Source organism: Heterodontus francisci, chromosome 25 (assembly GCF_036365525.1).
Source record: "Heterodontus francisci isolate sHetFra1 chromosome 25, sHetFra1.hap1, whole genome shotgun sequence".
In the NCBI taxonomy this organism is placed as follows: Eukaryota; Metazoa; Chordata; class Chondrichthyes; order Heterodontiformes; family Heterodontidae; genus Heterodontus; species Heterodontus francisci.
The window spans coordinates 40,061,622-40,074,128 of record NC_090395.1 but is presented as its reverse complement, the minus strand read 5'-3'; the positions used below and the strand labels follow the sequence as shown (position 1 = coordinate 40,074,128).

The window sequence follows — 12,507 nt, the reverse complement described above, 5'->3', positions numbered from 1 at the left end:
TTAATGTATGAAGGACTCCTTTTTGCCTCAACTCAGCTGGAGGAAGGTTCAATTTCCTTTTGCAAAGTAGAGCAGAAAAGGGTGAAGATTTATGCTACCAGATCTTTTTACGCTTTAAGCAGTCTTGGGATTCAAGATGTCGTGTGGAAGCAGAATGCTCGAGTTACAACAGGCACAGTAAAACAGCACCCACCCTAGTAGTCCCACTTCATTTTCTCACCCCCATGCCAGAAGGTCACTTGTTTGGATGGAAGCCCATGTCCAGAGTATCAGAGAATGGTTGACAAAAAGACCAATACAAGTTTCTTTTCCCGTCAGGCATAGGATTTGGTGCTGGTAGTGTTCAGGTTTTTATTTTTAGGACAGCAACAAAAGATCTTGATGCCTGCAGCCATCCCTGCTGTTGCAGGCGTCTCACACAGTGGCCCTGTCTATACTTCCATCCATAATCTTATCTGGGGCAGGCCCATGCCAGAAATAGACACTGGAGATAAGATAAAATGCATGAAACCACTGGAGTTACAAATGGTTTCCAGTTACTGCATATGCAGTGACTATCGTGTGCCTGATGCCAGAGGGACACAGGAAAATCAGTCCCGGGACTTGTTGGGATTGGAAAATGAATTAGCTTGCCTATGATCTTTCAAACATTTTCTTCAAAAGGCAAATCCCAAAAGCAATTGCAAAGCTCATGCAACAATGCTCCTTCTCCAATGTCACATTCCAATAACAAACTCAAAGCAGTCATCCTCTCAGCTCACTAACTTTATTGTAGGACATCTATTCAAAATCATATTTGGAATAAGCTGTGGTCAAGATTACTTCCAAATCCTCAACAAAACCCATGTCCATCGACTGAGACTAGAATTTGTTTTCAAAACAATATTTTATACTGCAATATGGGAAAAACATCCACCTGAAAATGCAATCAATGGTACTGTTACAGTATTCTATTGCAGCTTCAGCCAAAGAAAGGGATTCCTTAAATATTCTGTACAGAATTAGAATAAGTTACCAAAAAAGTACCTTTTCCCGATTATCAAATATGGTTGAAAGACGAGGACTTGAAGCAGAACGGATAATCCCAAAGGAGTCCTTCTCTTTCAGTGCTTGGGAACTGCTAATTTCACTCAGTGCATCATGGCTCCCAGTTTTCCTCAACCCCAGTCTCCAAGAAGCTGGAGATTCATCTTTTCCTTCTTCATCTTTGGCAGTAGATTTAATAAAAGGGCTAATAATCTGCAAGATAAACAAATTGTACAATTTCCAAAATCTTCTGTTTCAGTCATGGTTAATTTTGATTGCTTTATTTTACTTTTCTTAATTCTGCCTCAATGTGCAGGATATTTTAAACCAGCTTAAAGAATGAACAAAGAAAATGTCACAAGCAGCCAGCTTCAGGGTTTTGACCAAAAAAACTCCTGAAATGAAGCTTTGGAAACACAATATACATTCAATTGTGAAACAAAAATTAACTTGTATTCACATAGCGCCTCATCAAGTCCTCAGGCTACCTTATAACTCTTCACAACAAATCAATCTTTTTTTTAAAAATTGCAATCATCGTTATTGTAGGTAAATGTACGGTCAATTTACATACAAGATGCCACAAACTAAAGACAAAAACAACTCCAAATTAACCATTCAGTAAACACAAGGCAAGTTTACACTGATCATATCAGGTTTTCTTTACCAAGCTCAGGCACTAATTCAGAATGTTGGAGTCTAAGTGAACAGAATAGGGCTTTCATCTCCTCTAGCTTTTTCTGCAGTTCTCGCACATTAGTGCTCTCAAATTCCTAAACAACCTAAACTACAATCCCTTACGTCTCAGTCTTAAAGACCGATATGTATTTAACAAAATTCGGTCGAGATTATTAGTTGTGTCCTCAAGAGAATTCTTTCTAAACTCTCAGTTTATGGTGTTGTTTGCTCATCAAAAAATTTCCATCATTATTTGTTGATTAGCACAGGGCATCATCTTTTATCTCTGAACCAACAGAAAGAGATAAAACTATGGGCGGCACAGTGGCGCAGTGGTTAGCACCGCAGCCTCACAGCTCCAGGGACCCGGGTTCGATTCCGGGTACTGCCTGTGCGGAGTTTGCAAGTTCTCCCTGTGTCTGCGTGGGTTTTCTCCGGGTGCTCCGGTTTCCTCCCACAAGCCAAAAGACTTGCAGGTTGGTAGGTAAATTGGCCATTATAAATTGTCACTAGTATAGGTAGGTGGTAGGGAAATACAGGGACAGGTGGGGATGTTTGGTAGATATATGGGATTAGTGTAGGATTAGTATAAATGGGTGGTTGATGGTCGGCACAGACTCGGTGGGCCGAAGGGCCTGTTTCAGTGCTGTATCTCTAATCTAATCTAAATAGCAAACAAAGTCTCACTAATACATAATGCAGAATAAAAAAAAAACATCTGTGGATTTACAGGGAATCATGTTAAGGAGGATTGGAACTACAAACATAGTCAAGATAACAGTGATTTCTTAGCATGATACAAAAGCAAGGTATTAGGATTGATGCTATAATACATTTAAAACTTAGCAGTTTACCAGCAATATGCAATTTAGAAATGGGCACATACTTGATGTTTCAGTCATCACTAGAAAACAAACTGGATGATACAACGACAATAGCCAATGACAAGTGTAAACTGCGGCTTGATAACAAAGCACCATACCAATCAGCTACTTGACAGGGTGGTGGGATGCGGATTTCAGCCTTGCTCCACAACAAGCTGAGTTAATGATCATGGCAATGGTGTTGTGCAGCGAATCGGATGCTTTCCCAAAGAATAGCAAGGAAGTCTGAGGGAATGATCCTAGATGATCGTATGAACATCTTAACAACTGGCTACGGAACAACGGCGAAGAACTAGATTCAGCTCACCCAACCACGCTCAGCTGCAGGTGCTGTATTGCAAAAAAAAATGAATAGGTCGGGAACACCTTGAAGACCATCCTTCCCCACTGCCACAAAAAGAATCTTCCGGCCAAATATTGGGATTAAGTGAAAGGTGCTGAGGGGGAAAAAATGGAAGGAAGCACCAGGAAAACAAATGTTCTTGTAAGCTACAATGGAAGATGTGAAAAGATAGGGTACATCAGTGAGAAAAATAGCACATCACAGTGCTCAAAAATGAAGGCAAAAATACACTTTGGCAGGCATAAAAAAAGTAAAGGCACATATTTTAAGAGTTGAATGTAGTGCACCACAGAATAGTACATGCATTTGTCATGAAGACCCCCACCTGCCAAGAATGAGGCATATTAATTTTGTCAAATGAACATTAACTTTAAACTGTTGCTGGAGTGAAGAAATAACTTGGGGATCGCCAGACATTTGGCTGCAGGACATTTGCATACTAAGAGACAGTGCTTGGAGAGACAAAGTAATTGCTCACGGATTCAATTAACATAGATTGGGCTGGGCAATGGCGATCCACATCTTGTCGGCGTAAGAGACAGCACTACACCTCCCCACCGAGAGCACTGCAATCCACAAACGCAGAAGTTTGTTTAAACAGTTAGTCACATGACTAACAAGAACAAGGAGCAGGAGTAGGCAATTCAGCCCCTCGAGCCTGCTCTGCCATTCAAAACGATCATGGCTGATCTCATCTTGGCCTCAACTCCACTTTCCTGCCCATTCTCCATAACCCTTCAACCCATTACTAATTAAAAATCTGTCTGCCTATCTCCTCAAATTGATTCAATGTCCCGGCATCCACCGCACTCGGGTAGTGAATTCCACAGACTCACGACCCTTTGAGAGAAGTAATTTCTCCTCATCTCTGTTTTAAATCTGCTACCCCTTATCCTAAAACTATGACCTCTCATTCTAGATTGCCCCAAATGAGGGAACTTCCTCTCTACGTCTACTTTGTCAATCCCCTTAATCATCTTACATACCTCAATTAGATCTCCTCTCATTCTTCTGAACTCATCTCTCTTTATAAGACAAACCCCTCATCTCTGGAATCAATCTAGTGAACTGCCTCCAATGCAACTACATCCCTCAAGTAAGGGGACCAAAACTGTATGCAATACGCCAGGTGCGGTCTCACTAATGCCTTGTACAGTTGCAGCAACACTTCCCTACTTTTATACTCTATTCCTTTAGCAATAAATGCCAAAATTCCATTTGCCTTCCTTATTACCTGCTGCACCTGCATATTAGTTTTCTGCGATTCATGCACGAAGACACCCATATCCCTCTGCACCGAAGCTGAAGTTCCTCTCCATTTAGATAATTTGCCTTTCTATTCTTCCGACAAAAATGGATAACCTCACACTTATCCACATTCACCTAACCATATCCATTTGTAAATTTCATATTTCTTTATTGCAACTTACTATCCCACCTATTTTAATGTCATCCACAAATTTGGCTATCGTACCTTCTATCCTTGCATCCAAGTCATTAATATAGATTGCAAATAGTTGGGGCCCGAGGCCCGAACCCTGTGGCACCCCACTAGTTACATCTTGCCAACCAGAAAAGGACCCATTTATCCCAACCCTGTTTTCTGTTGGTTAGCCAATCCTCTATCCAAGCTAATAAAATTGCCCCTAATCCCATGTGATCTTACCTTGTGTATTAACCTTTTGTGCAGCACCTTACCAAATGCCTTCGAGAAGTCCAGATAAACTCCATCTACAGGATCCCCATTATCCACTTTACTTGTTACATCTTCGAAAAACTCTAGCAAAATAGTCAAACACGATTTACCCTTCATAAAACCATGCTGACTCTGATGGATTGTGTTTTGACTTTCTAAATGCCCTGGTATTACTACCTTAATAATGGAGTCTAACAATTTCCAACGACAGATGTTAAACTAACTGGTCTATAGTTTCATACTTTCTGCCTCCCTCCCCTTTTTGAATAAGAGCGTTATATTAGCATTTTTCCAATCCACTGGAATCTTTCCCGCATCCAGGGAATTTTGGATTATTATAACCAATGGATCCACTATTTCCACTGCCACTTCCTCCAAGACCCAAGGATGTAGGCAATCAGGCCCTGGGGACTTGTCTGCTTTCAATCCCAATAGTTTGCTCAATACTTTATCCCTAGTGATGATGATTGTTCTAAGTTCCTCCCTTTCTATAACCTCTGTATTACTTGTTACTATTGGGATGGTACTAGTATCCTCCACCGTGAAAAGTGAGGCAAAATACTGATTTAGTGTCTCCGCCATTTCTGTGTTCCCCACTCTCAACTCCCCATTCTCATCCTCCAAGGGACCAACATTCACTTTATTTACTCTCTTCCCTTTCATATACTTATAGAAGCTTTTGCTATCTGTTTTCATATTTTGTGCTAGTTTTCTTTCATAATTTACCTTTGCTCATTACTTTTTTAGTAACTCTTTGTTGATCTTTAAATGTTTCCCAATCTTCCAGCCTGCCACTGGCCTTTGCAATATCGTATGCCTTAGTTTTTGTCTTTATGTTATCCTTAACTTCCTTGCTTAGCCATGGATGTTTTTCCCCCTCATAGAATCTTTCTTCCTCTCTGAAATATATTTTAGTTGGGAGAAATTGAATATCTCCTTAAACATCTGCCACTGCTCATCAACTATCCTACCTTTTAGTCTTCCTGCCTCGCCTCAAACTGAATTTGAAATTCTAGCATGCTATGATCACTCTTCCAGAGAGGATCCTTAACTATGAGATTAATTAATCCCACCTCATTACATAATACCAAATCTAGAATAGCCTGCTCTCTGGTTGGTGCCACAACATATTGCTCCAAAAAACAATTTGTAATACATTCAATGAACTCTGCCTCGAGGCTACTCTTGCCAATTTGATTAATCCAATTTATATGCATATTAAAAATCACCCATGATTACTGCCGTACCTTTCTTACAAGCCCCCAGTATTTCCTAGTTTATACTGTGCCCCACTGTGGAACTGTTTGGGGGCCTATAGATTACTCTCACCAGAGACTTCTTTCCCTTGCTATTTCTTATTTCTACCCAGACTAATTCTACATCTTGATCTCCAGTGCCCACATCATTTCTCAGGACAGCACTGAACTCTTCTTTTGCTAACAAAGCTACACCACCTCCTTTTCCTTCCTGTCTATCCTTCCGAAATACTGAGATCCCTTGGATATTCAATTTCCAAACCTGGTGTCCCTGTAACCACGTCTCAGTAATCACCACTAAATCCATACCCATTCGTCTCTCTTTGCGCTGTTAACTCATTAATTTTATTCTGAATGCTTTGTGCATTCAGATACAAAGCCTTTAAGTTTGTTCTATTATCAAATTTCCTTACTCTTGTACGATTCCTTGGCATTCATACGTTCTGTCCCAACTTTTTATTTTCTGGTAACAATCAGCCTCATCACTAACCTGCACTCCTACCTTCTCCTTTAAGTTGGACTTCCTAATTTTCCATGCAACTGAACCCTCCCCATTTAGTTTAAAGCCCTAAATAGAGCCCTAGTTATGCGATTCACCAGGACTCTGGTCCCAGCATAATTCAGGTGGAGCCCGTCCCATCGGAACAGCTCCCTCCTTCCCCAGTATTGGTGCCAATGCCCCATAAATTCAAACCAATTTCTCCCACACCAATCTTTGAGCCATGCATTTACCTTTACTCTTTAATCTTATTGATCCTGTGCCAATTAGCTCGTGGTTCAGGTAGTAATCAGGAGATTACCACCTTTTCGGTTCTGCTTTTTAATTTAGCCCCTAGCTGCTCATATTCCCTCAGCAGAACCTCTATCCTCATTCTACCTATATCATTGGTACCAACGTGGACAACAACTGGATCTTTCCCCTCCCACTCCAAGTTCCTCTGCAGCCCAAATGAGATATCCTGAACCCTGGCACCAGGTAGGCAACACAGCCTTCGGGACTCTCAATCCTGGCCACAGAGAACAGTGTCTATGCCCCTAACTATACTATCCCCAATTACGACAACATTTCTCTTTTCTCCCCCAACTTGAATGGCTCCCTGTACCACGGTGCTATGGTTAGTTTGCTCATCCTCCCTACTGTCCCTGCTCTCATCCACACAGGGAGCAAGAATCTCGAACCTGTTGGACAAGGACAAGGGCTGAGGCTCCTGCAACACTACTTCCTGGATCCCTCTACCTGCCTCACTCAGTCACACCCTCCTGATCACTGGCTGAATTCAAGGTAGTTAAGCTAAGGGGCATGGACTGTCTCCTGAAACACAGCGTCCAGGTAACTCTCCCCCTCCCTGATGTGTCGCAGCGTCCGAAGCTCAGACTCCAGCTCATCAACTCTGAGCCGGAGTTCCTCGAGCAGCCAACACTTGCTACAGATGTGGTCACTAGGAACCACAATGGGGTTCACCAGCTCCCACATCATGCAGGTATAACACATCACCTGACCCTGAATCTTTATTTTATTTAATTAGATTTTAATTTGTTTTTTAAATTTCTGACTGGTCCTTAGTTTTTAAATCTGTAAAATATTTCTCCTATTCACCTTTAATCTGAAATCAACTTAGAATAGGTAATTCAACTAGCAGTTACTTACCAACCAATGAACTTAGTTTTCTTGTAATGTCACTTTTTTTTCTCTTGGTTTTTACTCCCTTAAAATACCCTCTTCTCTCTGTGGTCTCCAACTCTGTTCCTTTTGGCGCACTTTTTAAACCTCTGCTCCCACTGTGTTTTCTCTCTCTCTCTCTCTCTGTGGTCTCCCTGCTGCCTAACTTGGAGCTTTGAATTGTGCTCACAGGACAGTTTGAAGACAGACTGCAGATTGTAACTGAACCTGGAAGATGGCTGGCTCCCTCTCGCTTTCTCACAAGCCTCCGGACCCACTGAAGTTGCTTAAACCTCAAGAGAGAAAAGACTCCTACACCGAAACAAGTTAAAGTGTGCACTGGGCCCCAACGAACAGCAAGACTTACCGGCAACCAAAAGACATTGAACTCAAAGGACTGTAAATACAACCAGCTATTGCCTCAAACTTTTCCCCTTTATTCTTTCTACTTTTTCTGTCTGTATCTGCATGTGTGTTTATCGCGTATGCATGCTAGCGTAGTTTCGTCACCTATTTGTAGTCTTTAACTGGATTAGAGTTTAAGATTAATAAACTTCCACCTTTCTTGCTTAAATGTAAGAAAACCTGCCTAATTGATTTCTTTGCCTTACAATTGGAAAGCGGTGAACAAGGATTCATTGAGGGGGAGCTAAAACACGGCGTTTTAAAAAATAAACCCTATTACAATTAAACCAGGTAAAGGCTGAGAGGGAACCCCTAGACGCCCTACTCACCTAGTCGTATCACATTCCACTGGCAATTTCAAATCAGCTCTCCTACTGACCATCTTATCCTAGAGGGAAGACCTCGATACCTACTTAGCATTTTCCTCTGAAAGTAATTTGAATGTGAAATCACAGATGCATACGAGAGTGTCATCGTTCAGTGATACAGCACACTCATGCTCTGCTTCACTGTCTCTATTAAATATAGGTTCAATAAATAAATTAAGTATTTCAATGTTATTTTCAGTAATGTTCAAGGAGCCAAAATTCCTGCATGGCTGTGTAGATATGTAAATAAAAATCAAGCTGGCATGCAAACTGCACGAATGTACACTTAAAAAAAAATGTTACACTGCTGAGAATCCTGAAATGACTGAGGAGTCTCAGCAGTATCATAATAAAGAAATGAGTTTTGAATTCACTCATACTGCCATTTTAATAGTTTAAAAACAATTAAAATGGCAATGCTTTTACAAAGAATTCTGCTAAGCTAATTTTTGTGAATACTATTGATTTGAATATGAAACTACTTTGATGGGTCATGTAATTTTAAATTGAAAATGCTACCATCTTAGTACAGTAATTAATAGAATCATGACTACTACAGTGCTGCTAAGACTTACAACCGTCAATGCTCTGTTTTGAAAACAAAACTGTTCAAATAAAATGTCCTTCTGTTCCAAGTCAGAAATAGCAGCAATTTCAAAAATCAAAGAATTGATATCACCTTCACAGGTCAACTCCAGAAATGGCCTTACCAGACAGAACTGGTCCTACAGTGACTTTAATAAACTCGCTGACCTTACAATTGAACATATGAGAATATGACACACACAGTTGTTAAAACTCAGCTCCCGATAGCTTAACAAAAAGTGGAATGAATCAGGAATAAGAATTCTATACTCAAGCCCGAGGGAAAAACATTTGGGAAGAGAGCTTGAACAGAGGTGGCCATTTTATAAAGTTAAAAAATTTGTCACAGGATTGCATTCAACCTTTAAATAAATCAGGGGTAAAGACATCATCCAAAAATATTTAATGTTTGCTGACAGAATCCAAATACTACCTCGAACTATATTGATGTATAATATGATTAATATGATGTGGTAGTTGCAATGAATAACTGAGACTGACAGCATATGGAAACGGCATTAACATATACTTTTGCTTAGTGATTTAAACAATAATTCATCACCCTTAATATTAGCCACAGTCACAGACTTCCCACCTGCTCTCTAACATATCCAAACAAAAAATAAGGAAAAGATCCCAGTCAGGCTAAACAAGATTGTTTGCAATCAGATCAAATATCCTCTCCATCACAAAGACTGTCTACTTTAACCTCCATAACACTGCCCACCTCTGCTCTTGCCTCAGCTCATATGCTGCTCAAACGCACATCGATATATTTGTCACCTCAAGTCTAGACTATTTTCAACGATCTCCTAGCCAGCCTCTCATCTTCCATCAACTTCAGCTCATCTACAACTTTATCCTCCACATACTATCCAGCACCAGATTTCATTCATCCATCATCCCTGACATTCGCTCCAACTCCCGCAACGCCTCAAAATTAAAACTCTCGTGTTTAAAATTCCTTAATGGCCTCACCTTCTTCATCTAACCTCTTCTAGCCCTACAACCATTTCCAAACTCTGTTCCTCCGTCTCTGGCCTCTTACACATCCACCTTCCCTTCGCCCCAGGACTGGCACCCATGTTGTTCATGCTATAGAATTTCCTCTGTCAACCCTCTAAACCTTCCACTCATCCTTTAACAGCCTGCTTAAAACCCACCTCTTCGACTAAGTTTTTGGTCACCTCCGAATACCTCCTTTTTGTCTCAGCTTTTACTTTTCTTATACTTCGAAAATGTTTGGGATATTTTTCCATTTAAAGGCTCTATGTGAATGAAAGTTGTTATTTAATTATAATTCTTTGGAACTTTCTTTCAAATGAATACTACCTTCAAAATTATTTCAAGCAATTTAAAAAGTAATAACTTTGTTAGCAGATCTCCATAGCATTGCTCAGATAAAAATGTAAAAAAAAAAATGGAGGAGAGTAAATTAATCTGTGCCAATGCCCATGACAGTTACCTGCATAATAAATCCATCATTTCACCTGTCCCTTCCCCTTGTTATACAAAGTACTGTACCAGAAACACAGAATCAGATAGCAGAGTTGCATTTCACCTTCCTTGTTGTAGTGGTGGCTGTGTATCGAGTGGACTGCCCTGCAGTTGGAGCCAGCTGCGAGCTTCTGCTGTTCAGTTTGCTGTTTATATTATTTTTGATAGGTGGCTTTGATTTTTCTGTGGAGGAAAAAAAATCAAATTTTGAAGTTTTAGTTTGAACAGACATACTTAAAAATATTCAACCCACTATCGGAACTCTTAGAGAGGATTGCTCCAATAATTTCAAACATCGCAAATGTGAACGGTAGATCAAGATCAAGGCTAAGAGTACACAGCCTCACAATCTACTGCAGGCCCATCAAGAAATAATGAAACTTTCAAGGCTTAATGAAATTAGTACTTACATGATAACTGCAAGGTGGTTAGAAACACAAGGAAACAATCAATTAGAAGTGATAGATCAAGAATAATTGTACTGAATGAAAAGTCATCCCTGGCCAGAGATTAATCCATCATATAAAGTGCGGCAGAAGCAGCTAAAGTATCTACAAGAGCTGGACTTACTAGGTATCTAGAACAGGGTACTCAATGATAAATATCACTTCCAACATTTGACAGCTAACTTCCCAAGCCACAGCAAGAGCCACCAAAATGAAGGACAAGGTTTTGCAGATGAGTGAACAGGAGAAAGTTGAGAAAAAGACAGCTTTCCACAGCGCAAATCGCATCATCTCCTCAATCCAACCATCCCTAGAGGGCTTTTGGGATGAACGATTGAGCTGTGAACAGAATTATGAGGAAGTGCCCCCAAGTCCAGAAGAATTTGTCCCAAGGATTCAGGTATCTTCCTGCTCAGATATATGAAATAAAGGGCACAGCTGAGGCTTGACAACAGCAATCCATCACACTGACACACCATCAGAACATAAAGCCAGTTATTTGAAACTAGGATTTTGAAACCAGCTGCCCATTCAGGCTTCCAAGTCTTATTTTCAATGTCTTAGGACCAGATTGAAGAAAAGTGGAGGAAAAGTTGTAGCAAAAATGTTCTATCTGCAGATGGCAACATACTGTGCAAAGATCAATGTATTTAGTGAACAGCTGTTGCTGGATCAATGATACATCAAGATTTTTTAACAGCATTGACATGAGACATCTTTTACATAGATGGATGCATGACTAACCAAACATTGGATAGTTACTTTAGTTAGCCTGTCTGTCAAGATTCAGATTGGGAAATGCGGAAAAACAAAGATAGTGATGTGAAAATCCCTAAAGTTAGAAACGATCTAGATTCCTAAGTTCAGTTTCCAAATACTTTTGTCTAAAAAAAAAACAACCTTAATTATCATTGAGTTTAGCCATTTCCAATTAAAAGAATCAAGTTATCAAACGCAAAGGGTCCTGATTAGTGACAAATGATACAGATTTATTAACAGATTTTCATTGACCCAGTACATCCTCCTTCAATTGGTTATAACGTCTGCAGTTTTGAGGAGCTAAATATTTTACTCGCGTACCCATTCTGGCTATCTGGAAATTAAAGAATCAGGGTCCTCACACTGTAAATATGAACACAGTTCATGGACTAAACTGATGTTTGACACAGTTCGACACTTTATGTAAATTCTTTAAAAAATTCACAGCAACGTGCTACACTTAAAAAAAAAATTGCTTTAAAAGTTTGTAATTATGCGTGTGATGGAGTCCTTGGGCTGAATTTTACCGGCCCCTCAACGCCACGGATTGTGGTACAGGGACCGGTAAAATGCTGCAGGGAGGGGCCCGCCTCGACCCACGACATCGAAACGGGCCCACCGGGACCTTGGTGCGCCCCCCCCACCGCCACATGGCGGCGGCACCACAATTAGCATATGGTACTACTTACTTACATATGCTGATTACGCAGCCCGTTGCCTCTCCACCGACACTGCCAGATTTTCCGTTGAACGGGCGGCCGCCACGTGCCGTCCCGTTCACGATCTGAAAAGCCAGCGGGTCCTCACTCTACGGAAGGAGGAGGGAGGGGGAATACACAAGTCTAACTCTGCATTCTGGAAAGTGGGGGTGGGGGGGATATGCAAGGGTCACACTCTGCATTCT

General features: G+C 40.6%; 1 protein-coding gene across 5 annotated transcripts in view; it reads right to left on the bottom strand.

Moving 5' to 3' along the window:
• Nucleotides 1–12,507, bottom strand: part of LOC137383839 (protein phosphatase 1 regulatory subunit 12A-like) — a 333,936-nt gene that overhangs the window by 159,636 nt on the left and 161,793 nt on the right. For all 5 annotated transcript variants that reach the window (XM_068057118.1, XM_068057119.1, XM_068057120.1 and 2 more), the window contains 2 exons: nt 10,463–10,581; nt 1,027–1,239 (listed from right to left, as the gene is read on the bottom strand). In XM_068057118.1, coding sequence (XP_067913219.1) covers nt 1,027–1,239; nt 10,463–10,581 — 332 coding nt within the window. The remainder of the gene's footprint in view (nt 1–1,026; nt 1,240–10,462; nt 10,582–12,507) is intronic.